Source organism: Centroberyx gerrardi, chromosome 9 (genome assembly GCF_048128805.1).
Source record: "Centroberyx gerrardi isolate f3 chromosome 9, fCenGer3.hap1.cur.20231027, whole genome shotgun sequence".
Taxonomy (NCBI): domain Eukaryota; kingdom Metazoa; phylum Chordata; class Actinopteri; order Beryciformes; family Berycidae; genus Centroberyx; species Centroberyx gerrardi.
In genome coordinates, this window is record NC_136005.1 from 28,900,710 (window position 1) to 28,922,053 (window position 21,344).

At 39.8% G+C, this 21,344-nt stretch overlaps 1 protein-coding gene across 1 annotated transcript; it reads right to left on the bottom strand.

The window, feature by feature from the left end:
- Positions 1 to 764: 764 nt before the first annotated feature.
- Positions 765 to 11,402, bottom strand: rgs5a (regulator of G protein signaling 5a). Its single transcript, XM_071910831.2, has 5 exons — positions 11,275 to 11,402; positions 9,572 to 9,685; positions 8,102 to 8,163; positions 4,973 to 5,139; positions 765 to 3,435 (listed from the first exon to the last, which is right to left on the bottom strand). The coding sequence occupies exons 1-5, from the start codon at positions 11,316 to 11,318 to the stop codon at positions 3,271 to 3,273; spliced, it is 552 nt and encodes a 183-aa protein (XP_071766932.1). The 5' UTR covers positions 11,319 to 11,402; the 3' UTR covers positions 765 to 3,270.
- Between the last annotated feature and the right edge of the window lie 9,942 nt (positions 11,403 to 21,344).

Consider the following 21,344-nt stretch of genomic DNA (forward strand, 5'->3'; position numbering starts at 1 on the left):
CAACGCTGGTGCGCTCCTCACATCTTGCTTTGTTCTGAGAAATTATGTGAGCTCTAAGGAGGAGGTGGAAAAAAGGATGACCAGCCTTAGAAACTTCTTCTTTTTCCAGTTGTAGACAAATAATCTGTTTCCCGACAGATATTTTCAATCAAAAGTTTGAGGGATTACATTTTGTTTTGTGTTGTGTGGTCTGAAAGAGTCAGTCATGGTGTGCTTCATGTGTACACACCACAGAACTTGAATGGATACAACGGTCCTTCCACTGTTTGCCATGGTAATTTGGCTAGTACGGCAGCATACATGTGATTGTATAATTTTAAGGGTTAGTTGTTATGGTGACAACGTAAGTCTGGGCATTAAGGCCGTAAAGTCTGTCACATTTGCTTGAGAACTGTGCAGCTGCGTCTGTTAGCAAACTGTCAAAACTCAACTGAAAGCTAACGTTAGCGACAAGGCTAACGTAGCTTTATCAAAGACTATACTTCTCTCTCTAGCTCTTCTAGTCAACATTAGCATGTTAGCAATCCATGGCAGCAAGGAGACAGAGAAGCTCCTTGATCCTTGCTGCAAAACCTCTCGCCTCAGCGACTTGCTGTACGTCAGTTTATACAGAAGCTATAGCCAACGATACACATAAAAATGGCTGCCGCTCCGACCAGGAACGTTGATTTGAATGGGAATGACCGTTCTACCCATTCAAGTTCTGTGTTACACACACAGTACGGAGAGGTTTCTATGAAGAAAAACAAAGTGACAATTGAAAGTCAGATGTTTCCTCTTTTATAACAGTGATAAGACATGTTCTGTGGGAATAGCCCTCGCCAGCTCTCCGCTGCAGAGAGTCACTGATTCCAGTGTGGTATTTAAGAATAACTTAGACACACATATTTGTAAATGGTAGATATTTACATGGAAAAATAAATACATCTTCAGGACTTGTATGCATTTATGTCTTTTATGTGGTTGACTACAAAACGTACATGCAAGGCTATATCAAATAATGAGTATCCAGCATTGATTGAGTCCTTATTGATTTTTTTTCTGTTGTTGATTGTTGACTTTCATGACATTCAGGTTACGACACTAGACTGGCCAATCTGTGCCATGGAAAACCCATATCAATGCCATTTCAAAATAAAAGTCGACTCTTTCAGCCAATTTAAGAGAAATTTGTAGGTCATTCAGGTGATAGGCTGTTAATTAATTTTTTTTATCCTCTGAGTAATACATTGAATAAGTTGAAAAATTGTGATTATGCCAACATTTTCTGTACCTGGCCTGTAGCATTTCTGTATGTGGGTTATTTGTAATCAGGGGAACAACAAGAACTTGAAATAATGCTGAATGTCTGGATAATAATATTCTTGTGATGGATATGACAGACGCTTTTGTTAAATATAAAAAAAAGCATACAAGAGTAGATATAATCACACTTTATGATTGCTACATGCAACTGTAAGTATATATTTGGGATTCTTTAACATTGCACACAACCACCGAATCCACCCTCAAATCCATCTTTGTCTCAGCTCACTGTTAATTAGGTGAGTAGTAGTGATTTGTTACAGCATATATTTGTGAATAATAACTTGTAGCTGAATAGCAGTGTTACCCTGGAAAACAATGTGGCAAAGGAGATATAAATTCAGATTCATATTCATACAGTGTGAGTATTGCTATATTTTAATGTGATTATTAATGGTATAACACCCTTATTTCCTTAGACTTCCTTCATGGCATGACTCCTCAAATATGTATTACTGAGGATGGAAAGATTACGGGGCCTGTAGCCCATAGCAATACACTGTTCTCAATAGCCAGCATTTGAATAGGATCTAATGGTTTGGAGATGGCAGCTAAATAACACTGATGGTCTAATGCCCCAAATCTGCAAGTTCTGCCCCACCGTTTGCCCTTCCACTGGTCAATTTCCACCAAAACCAGGTCTGGACCTATTGAGTGACTCGGTACACATGGAAAGAAATTCAACTTCGGTAATGTCACATGGGAAAATAAGATCTTTCTTTGTAAAAACCACTACTTTGCTCACTTCTTATTCTGAGATTCCCTCCTACTTAGTTTTCCAATCTAAGCAACTTGCAGTGTAGTGGGACCCAAGGAGCCTCACCACTGAGCCAACTACCCAGCACTGTTCCCAAGGATGGCTCTCGCAGGATACATCAGAACCATGGGGGGGCTTGGTGGAAATCCAAACTTACTGTGTATGTGTGTTTGTGTGTGAGAGAGAGAGAGAAAGAAAGAGAGTTCTCTGATCAGCCTTAGTCATGCACTGATGACAGTATACTAGGTCCACTGTGTAATGCATGCAGTTCTTAAGATAACAACATTTTTGGTCCTCACTGGAAATGGCTCAAGAAACCCATTACTTCCCTATCCATTGTTTAAAACAGTTGACTGTGTGAATCTGCTGATTCCAATGAATTTCCCAACGGTTTTCTCCCCCTAGACTTGGAGTTAAGTCCCATGGAAGGTCATGCCCTCTCCAGAAACTCCAAATGGCACTTATCTCTTGTGTTTCTTCTTGGGAAAAAACCACAAAGCACTTAAAAGCCATGTGATGTCTGTCTGAATAAGACTTTAATGTCTACGGTAAGTGGTAGAGTGAATGCTTTTTTTGTCAATGCTTCATCAAGTTAAGAGTTAAAAAGTCCAAAACTTTGGATTATGTTGTTATTAATGGATTTAAAATGCTAAAAATGTCCAAGGTGACTCTTTTTAGGGGTCAAGCCGTTTGTATGACAAACTGCAAAATGCTTTTCTTACGGTAATTCTTACAGAAATATTTTTACTTTTGGTGAATGGCATTTTAATTTGGTTTACAATGTGACCCCTTTTAGAACATGGCTTCTTCTTCAAAAAAAAAATAAAAAAATCAAAGCCTCACTGCCTCATTTAACATCAATTTCACATCAATCTCATTTGTGTACTGTTTTTGTAGATTGTGTGTATGGGTGTGTGAGTGCGTGGGGGGTGGAAAAGTGTATTTCAAGAAGCAGTTTTCTTTAGCTACATTTGAAATATAATTCTGTTGCCCTTGATATTTTGGATCATTTCTAAAATAAAACTTTTATTTTGATTCCTAAACTAGGTCTTTAAGCCGGCACACACATTGGCAATTTATCGTTATTGGCAAACATTTCTCATTAAAAGTTTATGCTTGATTTTAAATTATTTCCTGATATTTTTGAGTTATCTGACTAACTGCTTGTTGAAATCCGCCCCCCCCACCCCCCAGACTCCCAGGCAGACTTAGTTGACCAGGAGCTCCTGGTATTGCTCTGATCGGAGGAAGCGACCGAAGGAGTCTTTCTCCATCAGGGCGAAGATCCTCTTTTGGGCCAGGTCAAAGGTCGCAGGGGAAAGATCCACCAGGTTCCTCAGGGTCACGTCCTTGGTGAAGTGGTCAATGTTCACCTGCAGTGGGGGGAAGAAGAGAGAGGAGGATGATAATGAGGAGGAGGAAGATGAAGAGAAAAGGGGAGGTAGATGTTAAAGAGTGACTAAAACCCAAACCCAAATCTGTGTTAAGCCTGACATGGTGAAAGGTAGAGTTCTGAACCGGCTGTCTGCTATTGGCTGATCGTTGGTGCCAACAGGTGGTGACCAAAGATCAGCCAATAGCAGATGGCCAGTTCAGTACCCTACTTTTCACCATTAGATGTCAGGCTTTACACAGATTTGGGTTTGGGGTTTAGTTACTCTTTAAATATAGATATTGATAAATATACATAGATGCAGAAATAGAAGTGATGATGATGATGATGATGATGATGATAATGATGATGATGATGATAGTGGTGGTTATGGTGATGATGACAACTACAAATAACTGATGATGACGATGATTTGAACAATACATTATGGTTATAATGGTGATGGTGATGAGGAGGCAGGGGGATCCATTATCATCTTCATCATTATCATCAACATCACTCTCATCAATGCCAACATCTTAACAAATAAATCTAAAACACAGCTATAAGATGCAGCTTTTCTGAAGCAAATGTATTTTAAAAGGTGGGTCAACATTACATTTAGAAAGTCAACAGATCTTCCTCACAGTCCTATCCTAGCCTAACTCCCTTCTTCCCTCTAACAGTTTCAGAGTGCTATGTCTTAGTTAAGGTGGGTGGATTGTTTACTGTGATACTGAAAATTAGTCAAATGCAAATTGTTGCACAAACTTGCCAAGATTTTTTTATTTTTCTGCTAAGCGCTCATTGCTGTGGTGTTTCTGCACTGCACTTCCAAGAGATCACCTGTCAATCAGACAGTGTGTCCAGTACTGTGACTTTGTCTTTTTCCTTGGATTCTCTGTTGATGCAGTTTGAGTTTCTCTTTTCCTTGTCTGTTCAGCCATGGTGGCTATCACTGCTCATGCTAACTACCCAGTTCTTCTTCTGTTTATTCCACACAAACCAGAAACATAAACTGTGTTACTTCCTGTGTGCCGGATTTTTCCCAGGAAAGACCTGTGTGTGTGCATGTGTGTTTAGTTGCTCCTGTATGTTTTTCACTCTGTGCAGCCCTGTGAAGAGCCTATCCAAATTCACTGGCTAAAAAAGGCTAAAGAATCATTGGGCTTTTAAGTAATGGAATTTTCTGGTAAAATTCAGAATCCACTAGTCATTGTAGCTGGTTGACAAAATAACTACACACAAGATTTGGCACATAAATTATATCTGAAAAAAATGTATTTCTCAGATTAGTGGCCTATATGCAATATTGTATGGTCCTAAATGTCTGAGATTTTGTATACACAGTGAAAATTAATGGGAAAACCACTTTCAGTGATTTGGATTTCATATGAAAGTGAGGCGTTTCTCCATAGTTGATTGCTACACATCATGTAAACTACACAATCAATATTAGTTTCTTCTATTCCATTTGGAGTTCATGCCATTATCTCTTGTTTCAGCTCATAAAAAGGGGAAGTCACAGAGTCCCTGACCTCTCTGGGCCCCTCAGTCTGGATGTAGTCTTCATAGATCTTCTTGGCCTTGGTGGCCATCTTCATGGGGTTCTTGATCTTCTTGAAGTCCTCGCAGGCCACCCAGAACTCAATGTTCTCGTCGCTGAACTCGGACTGCAGGAAGCTGCGGAAGGTAGTCAGACCATCTGAGAGATGAAGAGAGAGAGGAGAGAGAGACATAGACAGAAAGAGATGAAGAGATATAGACATACAAAGATAAGGGGATGTTGTTAAAAAAGCACCAACACAGTGTTCATTCTGACAAAATGCTTGTTAATGACGATTAGCAAACCATCCAGGGTTAACATAATGTAATAATGACTAAACTACAGTGATTTGGTGTTTTCGTTGATGAAAATGTGATGAGACAACAATGTAGAATTCCCCTAAATTTATGTCTGGTTGTTTTTTGTTCTTGCTTCAGAAAAAGAGAATAAGTGGAAATTTCCCATGATCACAGTTTCTGAGAAATGTCTTATTGCAGCAAATCAAGAGACTACAGACACAACAGAGACATAGGATGAAAGTGGATGGATGTGACATGAAGCGAATACAATGTTGAGAGATTGTACTAAAACTTCACAAGTATAATACTTGAAAGACTGAAACAAGAAGGGGGCAAAGTAAGTACAAAGCTTGTAGTTTGGAAGAGTATGAAAGCGCAGTGCTTATTCCAAAATTAGGCCCCGAAATAAGGCTTGATAAAACATCCACTCATTTCGGTCATTTGCTCTATCATTGTAATATAACACAATGCCTGCAAAATGTCCCATTGTCTGAAAAAGCATGTGCTGCAGATGATAAGCATTCTGCCATTGCCTCAGGCTTTTATCTGCCATCTAAACGACTAGTTTGGTACAAAATAGCGCTGAGTAGCAATCAAGCTGCAGCTTTTCGAAACGTCCTGCAAGGACACACACACACACAGACACACACAGACACACAGACACACACACACACTCATAAGCAAGCATTTAAAACAGCATAAAAAGAACCAGAACAATCAGCAGAAAATATACTGTATTGTGTTTGCACCTTCAAATCTAAGACTGAATTCTGCAAAAAAACAAGAAAAAAAAACATTCTGCCCCCTAAATGCAATTGAATTGATTTTCATGTTTTGAACTGAAACTAAGTTTAAATGAAGTACACTGTCCTTCATAGGCTGAAAAAGCTGTACAGCCCTAGGACCTAATAAAACAATGTCAAACTCATTGTATTATTAAAAATAAACACACACACAGATATCAAGCTGAAAATGAGATGAACTTTTCTAGATACGTGTTCATATGCATTATATATTGCATAATACACATGCATGTTATTGCACTACATTATGTAACCGTTAACTTCTTGGGGGGAAAGATTTGCACGTTCGAGAGGCAATAACTCACTGGGAATCCCATGCGAATTGACGAGGGATAAACCCATATAGAAGAATGTTAATGTAAAACCTCATGTGGATAAATAATCGCAGCACAGCAGTTTGCCGCTACCGGGTAATGAATCAACGCTGGTGGAATCATTTAGACTTTTCCCTGGAGATGTTACCATAACACACACAGAACCTCTGTGGACCGATACACACACAAAGGCATGCGCACGCTAAAGAAACATACATCTCTTCCCGCTTTCTTTTGCCACCCATGCAGAAAACTCAGTTTTACTCTGAAGCTAAGCAGGTACATTGACAAGTCAGGCCTAAGAAGAAGAGCCTGTGCCCTTGTATGTATCAGCTGGTCAGTAAACATCCGTGCGTGAGGCTGTTTTGACGCACACAGCCGATTTAAGTGAGTTTTAAGCGGGGAGTTTACACATACCATGAAGAAGAGTTAATCATTGCTCTTGCTTGCTTGGGGTCTTTCTGTGCGCTTTCTGACACAGGTGTAAACAGCAGAGCCAGTGGTTGGTCTCTGGCATGTATAATGACTCCCCCCCCCCCCCCCCTAAATATGTTGCTCCTTACAAGCAGTGCTTATATCTCTCCCAAACCCATAGGTCTACAGTCTATGTAGCGTATACAATAGGTAGTTCCCAGCCAAGCAATCATTGGTCAAGTAAACATTTCACTTGTGCTTCATGATGACTGTAAAGCACACCTGGATGTGTAATATAAAAAATGGAATCGGGTTCTAAGTGAAAAATAACCTTACTTGCCAGTATAGTCATTTCTATTCTCTTTCGTATGTACCCTCCTTGGTGGCAATTTTTCAGGCGGTAGACATTTAACTGTATAAAAGCCATGATACCAGAGAGAACATTCTTTTCTGTGATTTAGATTTAACTTATGCTAATGAACTTGCCGCCTCATAGGCTACTAGGCCTATAAAACCACGTCAAGCTAGGTGTAGCTGTTTAAACAGTCTGGTAGATGGACACCAGACCACGGAAGGCATGCTTCTCTGTTTGGGAGTGGTTTAAGTTAAACCCAGGTGCCAGGTATTACATAATGAGGACCTTAGCTTTAGATAACATTAAATTCTAAGACTCTGTTTGTTACGGCTCTCTGTGTTTGGTTGTGAGGGAGGCAGCAAAGGTGGACACTGCAGAGTTAAAGCGATACCTTGACATTTTTAAATGTTCTGTTTTTCGTTTTTCAAGGAGGACTTCTCTCATTGTTGGGAAATAATTTAGCATTCTTCAGTTACGTGATAAACAGTTGGTTTGCATGGTTAGAATTCATCATTAAAAACTAAAAAGTATTGCTAGTTACATGCTAACAAGCTACAAGCTAACAACCAACATTGCGACTTTCAGTACCTATTGTTTACAATGAGGAATTCTAGCAATACTCCCAAGCCATTTGTGTTTAACTGAAGAGCCAGTTCAGAAGCTTTTCAGTGTAATATGACAAGTGTTTGATGAAGAGAATATAACATTGAACATGTGAAAATGTTAAGGTATCCCTTTAATATTGTTGCTTACCATCACTCATTTCACATGATGGAAAAGAATATAAAACCATATTCAACGTGAACCTCTCTAGCTGTCTCTCTGTTTATCAAGTCTTGAAAGAAATGGAATATAGTATGTGCTTGCCTCCCTCTGTGTGTGTGTGTGTGTGTGTGTGTGTGTGTGTGTGAGTGAGAGAGAGAGAGATAGACGTACAGTTGTTGGTCAGGACTCGGTCCAGAGACTCGCGCCACTGAGCAGCCTCATCAGCAGTCGGCCTGGACACAAAAAGCCTCAGTTCAGTAAGCAACACTGGACAAAAGCATCTTACCATTTAGCTAAGGGATACAGTTAAAATTTGAATTGTAGTCAGTCATCTTTCTTTACCGTGCCATTGTCACATTGTGGGAAAAAGTTTGTATATTTGTCCTTTAGCTAGCCTAAAAATGGTTTGTTGGCGTAGTTAGCATACTTAAAGTCAGTGGTTACCGCTAGATGCAAACTAATAGCTAGCCTGCAGGTAGAGGTAAGCAGTTTGAAGGAGGAAAGTCAACAATGCCAAGCTAGCTAGAGAGAAAAATGTCACTGTACATGGATAAGAGTAGTAGTGTTTTTACAATGTAATCTTGCTATTAAATTTTATGAGAAAATGAACATTCCTCAGTAGATCTGATCCATTATCAACGTGAAGCACGGTGGGAGCAGGGTTTCAGTCATGTAAATTTAACCACAATGGACCAAAATGGACCCACCACCTAACCAGAATACTGTGCAACTAAATCAATCCTCAGCTAAAAACATAACATCCCTTAAAGCTGCACTAGGCTAAGACTTTTATGTTAAAATACACCCGTCTCATCAGCCTAAATCCCAAAGTGGGGCTGCAGCACAGGAGAGTGTCCCATCGCCATTTCACCAACTGACCAAAGGCTTCACTTCATTTTCCCGCAATACTAAATATTTGATCATTTCTGTTGCAATTTTGATATTTCTTTACAACATCCTTTGTCCATATTCAAAATTATATCATGGTCAGATAGTGTTTCAATTCAAAACAGGACAAAAATGTATAGGGGTCGCACACTTTCTCTTATAGTATATATACAGTAGTGTATAGTGTACTGTAAAGCAGTGATTCTCAACCTTTTTCATATCAAGGACCGCTTATTTAGTCCACATTAGGGCCATGGACCCCCAATTGATGAGATTTTGTCTCTCAAACCCAAATATGATAGTATTTTTATTGTTAGATATGATTTTGTCCAGAATTCCATGACTATCTAGAGAGATAACAGTGAAACTATGATCAAAATAGTAATTCTTCTGCATTCTCTAATTGTGTTAACTTCTTGTAAACAAAATAATGCTGAAGTTTGACAATTGATCAATTTGCTGGGGACCCCCTGGAACACCCTCAAGGACCCCTGGTGGTCCCCGGACCCCATGTTGAGAACCACTGCTGTAAAGTACATATTTCTAATCCATTTCCAGCCCAATCTTTCCACGGTACAAGGTAATGCAAGGTAATAAAATACAGTAGCTAAGCCTTGTACCATAAAACACTGATAGCTTAGTCCAGTCAGTGACTGTTGAGTGGGATGAAGACGTTTCCCATCAGGTAGGCAAGCGTCACTCGTCTACACAGACATACATCTCTCTTGAAGACGGTGGGAGGAAAGTACTCACTTCTGCTGCTTCTCTGGCTTCTTCTCAGTTTTCTCCGGGTAGGGGATGATCAGGTCAATGGCATTCTCCGGCTTCTGCAGCAAAACTCCCAATTTAGACTTGATCTCCTTAGCCCTGGGAGACAGAAAGCAGAGACCATGAAGGCTTGTGTATGACGCAGGCGTTGTTTTAACTCCTCGTGCCATTTAATCAGTTACAGTAAAGGAGCATGTAAGCAATAACAGCAACACAGGCATGACGTTTATCCTGAGACTGATGATGGTATAGCCTGATGTTTCCTATGGTACTCATCTGCATGGTAATATATCATTCTGTTAAACTCTGAAACGGGCCTCTATATGAATGCTCACCTTGGATAATACAAGGGATAGTAACATCATGTCCTGTGTATTGATCAATGCTGACATATTCTATTTATACAAGATGTTTATATATCATTTACAAACCTATTAGTCGGCTGATTTTGAATTATTTTAAGCCTGAATTTACTATCAAAACTACAAATACCCTCTGAATTCTATGCAAAAGAATTAAAGGTTTGATGTTGTCAAAAAAAGGGAAAAGTAGCAGTAAAGGCAAAAAAACATCTTTCTTTTTTTCTCCTCCTCGGAAGGCAAAACAAAACAAGATGATCAATAAACTGTGATGGAGGTGTGTTTATAGCTGTGCCCTCTGTGTTACTTTTATTGATCCAGAAGGACCGCAAGCGTTAGACCTGAATTTCTCATAACCAGTGTCACACACACAGCTGCCATTCATTCATCCGTTAAGGCTGTTTTGTGGAGGCAGTAAAGGTGCTTGTGCGTCCTAAACGGTTATGTGTATGCACTGTGAGAGCAAAATCTGCACAACATCATAGCTTTGCATTAATATCATGACTAATGGTTAAAAAGTTTCTCTTTATTATGTTTTGGCCAATGTAAGCTTTAAAAAGTAGGGAGCTAATTAAGGCTATACAAGTATTTAACATTGAAGATTTGTTCAAAAATTGTTTTTGTTCAACTCTGTGGGTCTAGAAACCTGTTTGACACATTATATTCTTTTGTAACCTGCATAAGCTAAAAAAAAAAAATCCTAGTTTGTGTTTTCATTATTTTGTTCAATAAGCTGGTGATGTATCAAATAGATGAAGTACCACTGTCTGGTTTATAAAGGCTAAATAAAAGAGAAAAACTCATTCCATGCTATTTCCACGAATCAGAAATTCAGTTCAGAAATGAAAAGGTTAACGAAGTTGATAAAGAGATTTAAGCTGGCAGTTTGAATCCAGCCTTTAAGTTCTTGCAGGTGGAAGCAGTTGACCTGAGAATGACAGCAGCATGGATTCAGTCTAGGTTTATTTCAGTGGGATGATTCTAATGAATCATGAGAGAACATTATACATATTCAAGAAACTTTGAATCTGAAAATAATAATCATTGTATTCCCATGTTTCTAAACTTTACTTGATAAGAACTTAAAACATAAACTGCGGTGTTGAAATCTCACAAAAAAATACCCAATTTCATTCAAATTAGCGTGTTTTTTTAAGCAAATACAAATCAAAGTAATTAAGTCTTCTTCGATTTTAAAAACTTCAAACTTCAAGATCCATACCACATGACAGGAATATATCCATCCTCCTGTTTTTTTTTTTTTTTTTTTCAAGAATCATCAAAATGAGAGATAGCAGTAAAAATGACAAGTGACGACGCAGATCTCACCTTTCCAGGCAGGTTTGGGGTAAGGCTGCTAATCCTTTACACATTTTCCAGAGCTCGCAGTCCCGGTGTTTAAAGTGAATCCAATCTCCCAGTTAACCTACTGTGAGTCTCTGAGTCCCTTTTGCTTTCTGACTGTGGCTTTCAGCACATGGGGAGTTTTATACAGACAAGGTTTGGGCTGCGGGCCAACCAGCTAAGCCAATCAGACTGGGATCTCCACAGCTGAGGAGCCTGGTGTGGGGCTTCATATGTGAAGGGGCTGTTTGGGGGGGGGGTTTAAATTAAACAGCAGATCTGGGACCAGTGTGCGGGATGGACTCTGTCAGGACCGTGGGATTGCAGTCAGGAGAGGTCACTGATTTGGGATCGGAGGGTTTATAATGTTCTGTTACCTAAAGTTCATTCAACATCTCTAAAATCAGAAAGATCCAGTGTCTAAGCATTTTGCGCTATTAATGACATCCTGTTGCATATCCTGTTTATGACTGAATCCATACTTTTCATGCATACATTTCTAATTGATATGTCTTAATGAGTGTTGGAATTGCTGTTTGTTTCATCCCCAGTTCCATGTAATCTAATCTAATCAAATCCAATGGAATCGAATCCAATCCAATCCAATCCAATCCAATCATTTTATAAGCATTTTTGGAATGAAGCCTGCTTTTACACTTCTGCCCATAATGAATGTCTGTTTTAGGTGAAGGCCTGTGCATTCAGCTGATGACATCCACATTTCAATGTAATCCAAACTCTATTGGGACACACTCAGTGAAGATCATGTCATTGTTGTTGGGTGAATCATTTTTGGTGACGCTGATGTTTTAAATTCAGTTGAGGGATGAAACCAATAAAGTTTATGACCCTTGGTTCTTATGAAGCCCTTTCAAAACCCGCTGGATAACCTCAAAAATGCATGATGGTCAAGCTAATAACAAAGTGGTTTTTGTTAGTTCCTGAAAAGTTGACATTCTCAGGAACATGACAACAGCGATATGCTCAAGCTGAAGCGGTTGGCGGTTAGTTTGGCAGCAAAGTTTAGGCAAATAAAATGTCAACTCATAAGTGTCATGTTAAGTTTTGGCAAGAAATGGAATAGCAAAGGAAACAGTTTAAAAAGGTATTTAGTGATTTTTGTTAAAGGAATAGCCCACCCAAAAATGAAAATGTGGTCATTATCTACTCACCCTCATGCCAGTTAAAACACTAGTAAAGTTTGTATGTCAATATAACACACGGCGAGCTAGCTGGCACAGCTTCATTTCAGCCTTCTCCAAAACAACTGGAGTGATGGAGACGATTCTTTAGAGTTCCAAAATAGAGAAAAATGACCATATGATTCTCGTCTGCCTTAGGCAGTGAGATCTGACATAAATATCAGATCAAGAGTAGAATCAGGAAGGACAGGGGAAAAGAAAATTAAAGAAAAACATATGGGTTCACTCACAATGTGCATCTAAAAGTGGGAGTATTTGTTGTGTTCTTTTATCTTTCTATTTTACTTGATTTGATTCTTTTAATGCAATGCATTTTGCTTGTTCTTTTATATGAATTTTATCTTTTTATCTGTCTTTTATCTGCCTTTTATTGATGTAAAGCACTTTGAGCTGCATGTTGTGTATGAAAGGTGCTATACAAATAAAGGTTATTATTCTTATTCTTCTTATTATTATAAAACATATGTATTTAATAAACTCGGAAGTACAAGCTGACAAGCAGGGCAGGAAAGCAACAAGATTCTTCCACCAGATCGCTATAGGACAACCAGAGCTCTGTGAAAAATCTAGGAGATAATGAGGTAAATATTGGACTTTTGGACCCACAGTGCAATCATTTGGCTTGGATTATGTTGTTTGGAATAATTTTATGATTTTTTTTTACCTTTTTGGAACTCTAAAGAAACGGTCTCCATTCACTCCAGTTGTTTTGGAGAAAGCTGCTAATGAGTTGCACTATAGCTAACTCACTGTGTGCTATATTGACATAAAACTTCACCAGTGTTTCAACCGACAAATGGGTTAGTAGATAATGACCAAATTTTCATTCTTTGGGTGAACTATTCTTTTAAGGGTGAGGTTACAATTAGGTTAAAAAGTTTTGAAAAGGTGTGAACCATTGGAAAACAGATTTGTATTTTTTCGCACAACTTTGTAAGGCCACAATCATCGCAGCTGCAATCGTATCAAAAGTAGTTTAATTCTACCTGAATTGAATGTGAAGAGATCATTGCACATCTCCAGCCAGACGTTGCCTCCCACTGTACCTTAAGTTTTGTTTTGCCAGAGACATTCTAAAATGGAGAGAGGATTCACCCTCTGTTTACTTTCAGTGTTATGTCTGGATTATGAGCGCCCCCTGGCACAGTAAGTGTAAATGCGTAAAAAATTATTAGGTGTGAATGGGGCTACATAGCTAAAGGTTTTTGCAGCCTGTGCGATTGTGACCGTTTTTTGCGTTCACTTTATGTCAGACTGGGCGATTGGAGAGAGGTAAAGTCTTGATTGTCAGCCTGTCATACTGTAGGCTATATAGTCCAAATCAGAATGTTTGTAAACAAACAGATTGACTATATTTCCGGGTGGATAACTCGCACCTGTCGGCAGCGGAAATCGTTCGTTTTAAGCAGTCAACTAAACAAAACATTAGCGATTATGCCGAAATCGGGTTGTGTTTGGGGCTGTAATGCCAAATATAGCTTGGTACATAATGGATTAGGTTTAGGCTTTTTCCGTTTTAAAGCAACCTACCGGAATCGGTGGATACAGATAATAGTTTACAGGCCGTCTGCATCTACAGAACTGGGGACAGGCTGGCAGACATTTTCTTACAGGTCAGTAATAAAAATGATAAACATCGCTGTTGGGTAGCATAACGTGCAAGCTTGCTAGAGCGACAGTAATACAGTCTCTCGGTTTTGCTAGTCCCGTTTGGGTCTAGCACAGCAGTAGCTTGCCAGTCCCAAGGCGTTCCATTAAAAACCGTTCGGGTAAAATCTTTCACTTCATGTAGGTAAGGTTTCCTGACCGAAATTTTGCCAACATGATAAGCTTTCTGAAATCCTTGAGCCCTTTTCTGTTACACGAGTAAAACATATTGTCAAAGTGCCACAAATGTTTTATCCGCACGGTTTTTAATGGCCCGCGGTTCTAGCACAGCACAAGTAGCACAACACACGCAGTGGTTTGTGATCTGGCTTTGCTATCATACCCTGCTTTACAGTCAAGATGCTTTACAATCGAGTCTGAAAGTAAGTAACAAACAGTCCACAGTTTCTACTACTAGTTCAGTGCCCGTTCAAAACATGCCTGTTCGGAACGGGCCGATTGCTTGGCCTCTGGTATTGCTGCTTGCAGCTTTCTCGAGAACCGCTCATCCAAACAACTTCACACTCGACACTGCACATCCTTGGGTCCCCAGCAATACATCCGCCAAGTGTGAAGTAGATCAGACGAACGGTTGTTAGTATGATAAAGCAAAACACTAAAGAATGACTGGTTTGAGGTTGCTTTGTTAGATCAGCACTTGAATTTGAACTTCTGCTCGCTGAATCACACTAACATAGCCTACTTTGTGTCACTGTTTGGCTATATAACATAATATAAAATAAAAACAGAAAGTTATGGATAATTTGTATAAGATAAAATTTCTAAACATTTTGGTAAAATATAGTAGTTTGTGGACACATGCTTAAATAGGCTATATATTTAGGTTATGTTAGGTTATACACTAACAAATATCAACAGCAACGACATCAGGAACATCTCGTTTTCAGTGGACAGCCAGAACTACATAATGTCTGTGTATTTCTAATCACAATAGCTTAAAAAGGGGTCTTACTTTGGTTAAATAACACAAAAAATACTGTAGTGCCGATGCAGCACCACCGACGTTATCCACCCGGAAGTAAGTTCTTTGTTGTTGAGACGTCATGCTGATATGGCCTATTGAGGCCGTTACATGGATTGGCTGTCCTTGACCTTGTCCCACTGAAACAAAGACTGCTAACCATCTTTGAAGAGGAAAGATTTTTCCTAGATGGGAAAAAAGTGTCTGGGACGGCAAAATGGCACACAGTCTGCAAACACCTTAAGCCTATTCATGTGAATATGCTGCTATCAGATGTTTTTGTGGTTTTGAAATGTTCCAACATCTCCTAATACCATAGCTTTCATGACCACTTACTGACAATTTTCAGATATATTTTTTCCTGACACATCTTCATTTTACAGTTCTTAATACATTATGAATCTGCAAATACTGTAACATGACCCAAAGCAAGTAATCATGCCAACAAGGTAAGAGATATGCAGATTTAGTGGTCTTTTGTCATTCATTTGCATATGTTGATATTAGTTAGTGAAAATTGAAGTGGAAGTAAAGCTCTTTTGGATGTGAACACTCAAACAAGTATTCTAATCTCAATGCACTCATACATACATTTCAGAGGGCGTCCCTTAAATACAGCATATGGCATATTAGAGTCTTTGTTCTATGGATTTTATTGGGCAGAGGGCTGTTTGAAGCTCGATGTTGATTGAATTGTCCAAGATCATAAGAATAACATACTACAATTGAAAAAAACAAAACAAAATACATATCTGCTCAAAGTAAGTTTCATGGAGGAAGCGAGAATGCTTATTTTCCCATAGACACTCTTGTCTGAAATGATAAAATTGGCTCTTTAACAGGTTTCAAGGGCTCATGGGTCTTGAAACGGACCCACCCAACACATAAATGCAAACTTTAAATTCAAGTAAGAGAAAAGAAAAACATGCAGTGAAGTGTTTTTTCTGCAAGGTTTTCGGTGGCTTTTTCCTTTCAGTGGCTTGAACTCCTTATTAGGTTGTAGTAGCCGACCTGGCACCGTGATGCTTCTCGTTCATTCAGATTCCAATCAGAGAGGAGACACGTGGTGGGATGGATCTACTGTAAGTTATCATCCTGAAAACCCTTAAGTGTCCGAACGCAACGGGATGACGAGGAGCGATTATTTGTTACGCTGGAGTTGGATCTTTTCCTTGTGATTTATGAAGTTATACTTGCAGGAGACAGCAAGCTGGCCCGCTTTCTTTGGCACATCCAACTCTCTGCAGAGCTGCGGCTCCGATGTACGCCGTTCAAAATGAATACTGAATGTGCTGATCCAGAAACTGCAATTGCTAAATATAGCAATGTTAATGCAACGTCCCATATCATGTGCGACTGTGACAGGTTGTCAGGTGAAACAAGCAGAACACAAAATTTCTTCATGTGAGAACTGCTCTGTTCTTACGTTGCGATAACTATGATTACACAGTAAATGCATAACAAAGATAACTGTGGGAACGCCACAAAAATGCTTATGAGTCTGAGAATGTGACTTTTTTTTAATTTCTAGTGGTCAAACTCTTATCTGGAGCAGAAATTATGAGAGGGCGCTTCTGAGGTATCTCATTTTAAAATCTATTGAATTATGGTATGACAAAGCCATTTCATTAGCTTTATCGAGCCCTCGTCCCATAAATCTTTTGTGCATGTATTTATTAAAAAAGGCTCGGCTCTGAATTTAATACTGCTTTCGGACAAAAGACTCTGCTAAGGTGTCAGTGTGTTGATATGTAGGGCGGCAAGCCGGTTATGGAGGCTGTGGGTTTGCAACGTTAAGCGCCACTAACCCACATTACAGTGTATATGTGTACTAACTTGCTTCAAGGATGCTGTTGAAATCTAGCTGCAAAATACTGTGATATAACAGTTGCTGGCAATATGCCACTGTAGTCATATCTGTCCTTGTAAAGATAAAACCACACATATACACTCCATACTGTATATAAACACACAGTATATACAGCATCTCACTCAGACATGATGCATCACTGCTTTAAATGGCAGCATCTAAAAGATCATCTATACCTTGACACACGTTGCTCATTCAAGATCATCATGCAAATCGGGAAAAAAGCATGATTCATTTGTGCTTAGTGTGCAAAAAGAGGGTACAGGACATCGAAAGTAAACAATCCTCAAGCTCCGCTACTGAGGAACCCCATGAGATCAGTATCCAGAAAACATGAGCCAGAACAAACACAGAACATGACAGAGCCTGGAAAATTTCAATTTCACGCAATTTCAACTACTACAAACAAGTAAATAAACAGTCCCATCCTCGTTCCAAAGAACATTTTCACTACCAGAAAGTGAGTTGCGTGCCTCTCAAATGGAGCCACGGTTTGCAGCCAGTATGCAATAGGGATTGTTTTTTTTTTGGCAAGGCAATATATTTAGAAAGCACACAGAGACACAGATTTCTGCCCATGTTGAAGCCTAGACAATAGAGAGGCACGCTGGTTACATAAGTGCAGCACTTCTTTAAATCGACTGAAATATCAGACTTTCTCAATAGCCGTGTTTTTATTCCAAGACCAATAACAAAAACCAGCACATCTTTTTTCTTTTCTTTGTTTTTTGTCTTCATTATTTTTTTTAAACAAGGTTCACTACAACTTGTAATGAAAAATGAAAATGTCTTCTGTAGCGAGGTTTTTCTTTCAACTTGGATAGTCATTCGCCATTCATTTTTCAAGTTGACTCCAACTCCAAGCAACGAAACTGGCTTCAAAACCAATTTTCTAATATAAAAAAAAGAAAAAAAATGCCTGACTTTAATCTTAAAAGAACACTTTTTGGAGCTGCAAGCTTTTCATACAACAGCAACGATGTGTGGTTTTAGACTCTTACCCACTTCATCTCAACATCTCTGGATGTTGCTTTTTAGGTTTTGATCCTGCAGCAGAGTCCACAGTGAAGTGACCCTGGACAATATGGAAGAAAGAAAAAAAAAAGCTTACAAATGACTGTATATTTGTTTACTCATAAAAGCAAGAGCGCGGCTACAATAGCCTCACAGGAGTTTGCTTTCATCGCAGAATTTACTGGAAGTTCAGCGAGGGAAAGTCCTTTGAGTGGATGTGTACTTAGGCCAACGGCAACAGCTGGAGCGCTGTTCAAATAAACTGGAGCCGGTTGGCAGCCGGGCGCTTTGTTTACTGCACTGACATGTACCCTGTGCTCGACTTAGGGGTGTAATTAGCAGCTGACAGCTCAGGCGACACCATAAAACACTGCCACTCAAACTCAATGGTCTCTAAACTGCCCACACAGTATGGATTTATATGAAAAGGCTGTTGATGTGGACTTAGTTGATGTTGACCTAGAAAATGTATTTGCAATTCTTGAACTCTCCCTATTGTATGTTCTACATCTGAACATTGTAATTGTGGGACTTGATCTCATTTTACTGATTAAAGTGCATATTGAAGAGCTTTACTTGATTACATATAAATGCTCCAAGTGCTTTAGCATACTAATGAAGTCATGGCAGATGGTATGCAGCGTGAGTTTTATTGATGACATTTATGGTGAAGTCGGGCTGTTGGGTCTTATCAGCGGTGTTTGCTGTGTCATCCCAATCGCACGATAAAGAGCGACACCTGCTTTTATGTTTACAGCGCATTAACTATTAAAAACATCAACTAGCCTTTTGAACTCCCATGAGCGACCACTTATCCCTCTACATCCAAAAATGGGAGTATTTACTGTTTTGCATCACGGCCATTACGTTTCCATTATGCCGCTGTCGTTTGCCGTCGGAATAAATATAAACCGTGGTATTTGCCGTAATCGCTCTCTCTCAGGGGAGCAAATAAAGCAACCGCTTCTCGGTTGCCAGATGCTTTTGCCAAACAGGAAGGCGAGTGTAATCTCTGCCTGACATTATTCCAGAAATACCAGCGAGCGCCACCACCGATCCTGGGCTAATCTCTGAGCTTTGTTATGACTCCTTGGCCCGGCTTGTGGAGATCTCAGATGGTTCCACTGAAGTTTCGCTCACTTCCCTCTGGCTAAAGGTCAACAATGGGAGCTACGAGATAAAATGCTGTACAGCAAGGGTGCTGTAAGAGAGAATGGGTGCGTGTGTGTGTGTGTGTGTGTGTGCACGCATGTGTATAAGTGAGTAAGACCCACAGTGATGTCAGGAGGTCAGCAGCAGGGGCCCTGTGATATATACAGCATAGGGGTCCAATGTCAATGTCGCCATTCTCTTGCTGAACCCAGATCAGCCCTGACACATAGTGCCTAATGCGCTAGTCTAGAAGAGCTGGGCAGCATGCTAAGTAGGCAATGTCGCTCTCACAGCTCCTGTCAGCAAGATATACTGGCCGTTATCCTCATGAATCAATAGCGCATGGCATGAGCACATTTGGTTAGCGTGTTGCTCTGGTCCTAGGAGAACCATTGCCGAATGTAGGGGACAGTTCAATGTTATGAGGCAAAGAGCCAAACAGAAGTTGGTAGTGAACCGTAGGGACAAATCCGACCTGGTGGCACACAACATAAAATACAGTGTAGAGGCCGGTAGAGGCTGCCAATCCTCTCTTACAATAATTATAATTATACAGTAACGTCTCAAAATGAATGTGGCAAAAATGCTTTGATGTTAAAATGTAGCATGTAGCACCTTTAAAGAAGGAAACCGAGGCAATGATATCTTCTCTTCATCTACATCTCCCCACTTAAATTATTAAGGGATCGCTGCTTTCACCTTGGTTAACATGATCACTTTTGTCTAGCTGGCAGGGTCTTAATGGGCTGTCATATTGCAAGAGACAACCATCGAACCCCGCTGTCTAAACACAGCTGTGCAGAAGCGCCTACAGTGTATGGCCTTGCAGGGCTTGAACAATATCAGCAGATTATAGCGGATGAATACAGTTTGTCTCTCATACATGATTAAAAAAAAAAGAACATGGAGTGCTTGAGTTCATTTTCCCGATGCGCAGGATGTGACATAACTTATGTGCTGTAAACTCTAGTAGGTGTTTATGTAGCCGACATGCTTGAATGGTGAGGGATGGGGGTCACTGGGGCTATCAAGCAGACACCTCCCATGTCTACATCTTATGTCTCACCCTGAGATTTGTCACTTTGTTGATGCGCGGTTGAATCCCATCTGAGAGTCAAGTTCAAAAAAGAGCCGCTAAAGAGCCTCATTTTGTCCCTAAGCTGACTGGGCTGAACCTCAAGCATGGGGCTGGACGGTTGAGGAGGTGTCCAGTTTCTCAGCGCTCCGTCCAGAGCCCCGCGAGAGGAAATTAAAAATGCCTTTCCCACAGCACCATTAATTGTTTTCGTGAAGACGTTTATTTGCTGAGGCTTTTCTGGTGAACCCGGTGCTTAGAGGGGGACAGAGCAGAGCTACGAAAACTGTTTTCTTTTGAGTTACAACGCCGTTGTCTGTTTTGCAACTGTGGCCTGAACATCGAAGGGGGGAAAAAAGAAAATCAGAGGATAAATAATGATGTATTCGTTATCATTCCTGCCTTAGAGAAATAAATTACATTCTTCATTCAGAGAGAAAATGGATTTTCCATTGAGTGGGTCAGCATAAAATGTTAACAATGGATCTATTGCTGGACAGTGCTTGCTTTTTATGTAACACAGATCATACCAACGAAATGAATCTACAGTGTAATTTATCATATTAAACACAGACCATACACCTCTTATGGTCGACTTGTGCTTCACTTTTTCATGAATTTACAGTATGGCTTTAATTCCATCAGTGTTGCTGACAAATTCAATGGCAATTTAGAGTATGTTTAGGGATTACCTTAACATAAAACACATGGGAAAAGTACATTTGCTGGATAGAAGCCTATGAGAAACACGGCGATCAACCGCAAAAGCTACGCCTGTGTATTTTGACAGTTAAGAAACTTCCACATCAATATCTGATGAACGAGATAAACCTCAGCTTCATGACAATGATTATCACAAGCCATTTAATTTCGGTCTGTAGTCTAAGTGTGTTTGGGTTTCTCTGAGATTTGGAGACAAATCAGACCAAATGGCCTCTAAACTGATGTGATAACCGCTAGCCAAACCAAACTTGACACTGAAGCTAAGCCGCTATGGAAAATAGCAACAGTTTGAGGTGACTGCTTGGCTCGTGCGACTCTGGATGTGGCCAGTGGACAGAGAGCTGTTTAGCTGATTGTGCAACATAGTCCCATAGTGGAAAGTATTAATAG

Bases quoted from the DNA above. Each gene is read 5' to 3' on its own strand.
- rgs5a (XM_071910831.2), bottom strand. From the start codon at position 11,318: ATGTGTAAAGGATTAGCAGCCTTACCCCAAACCTGCCTGGAAAG. The intron at 9,686-11,274 runs GTGAGATCTGCG...TCTGTCTCCCAG, and splicing joins CCCCAAACCTGCCTGGAAAG to GGCTAAGGAGATCAAGTCTA. The intron at 3,436-4,972 runs GTCAGGGACTCT...CCCCCACTGCAG, and splicing joins AGACTGAGGGGCCCAGAGAG to GTGAACATTGACCACTTCAC.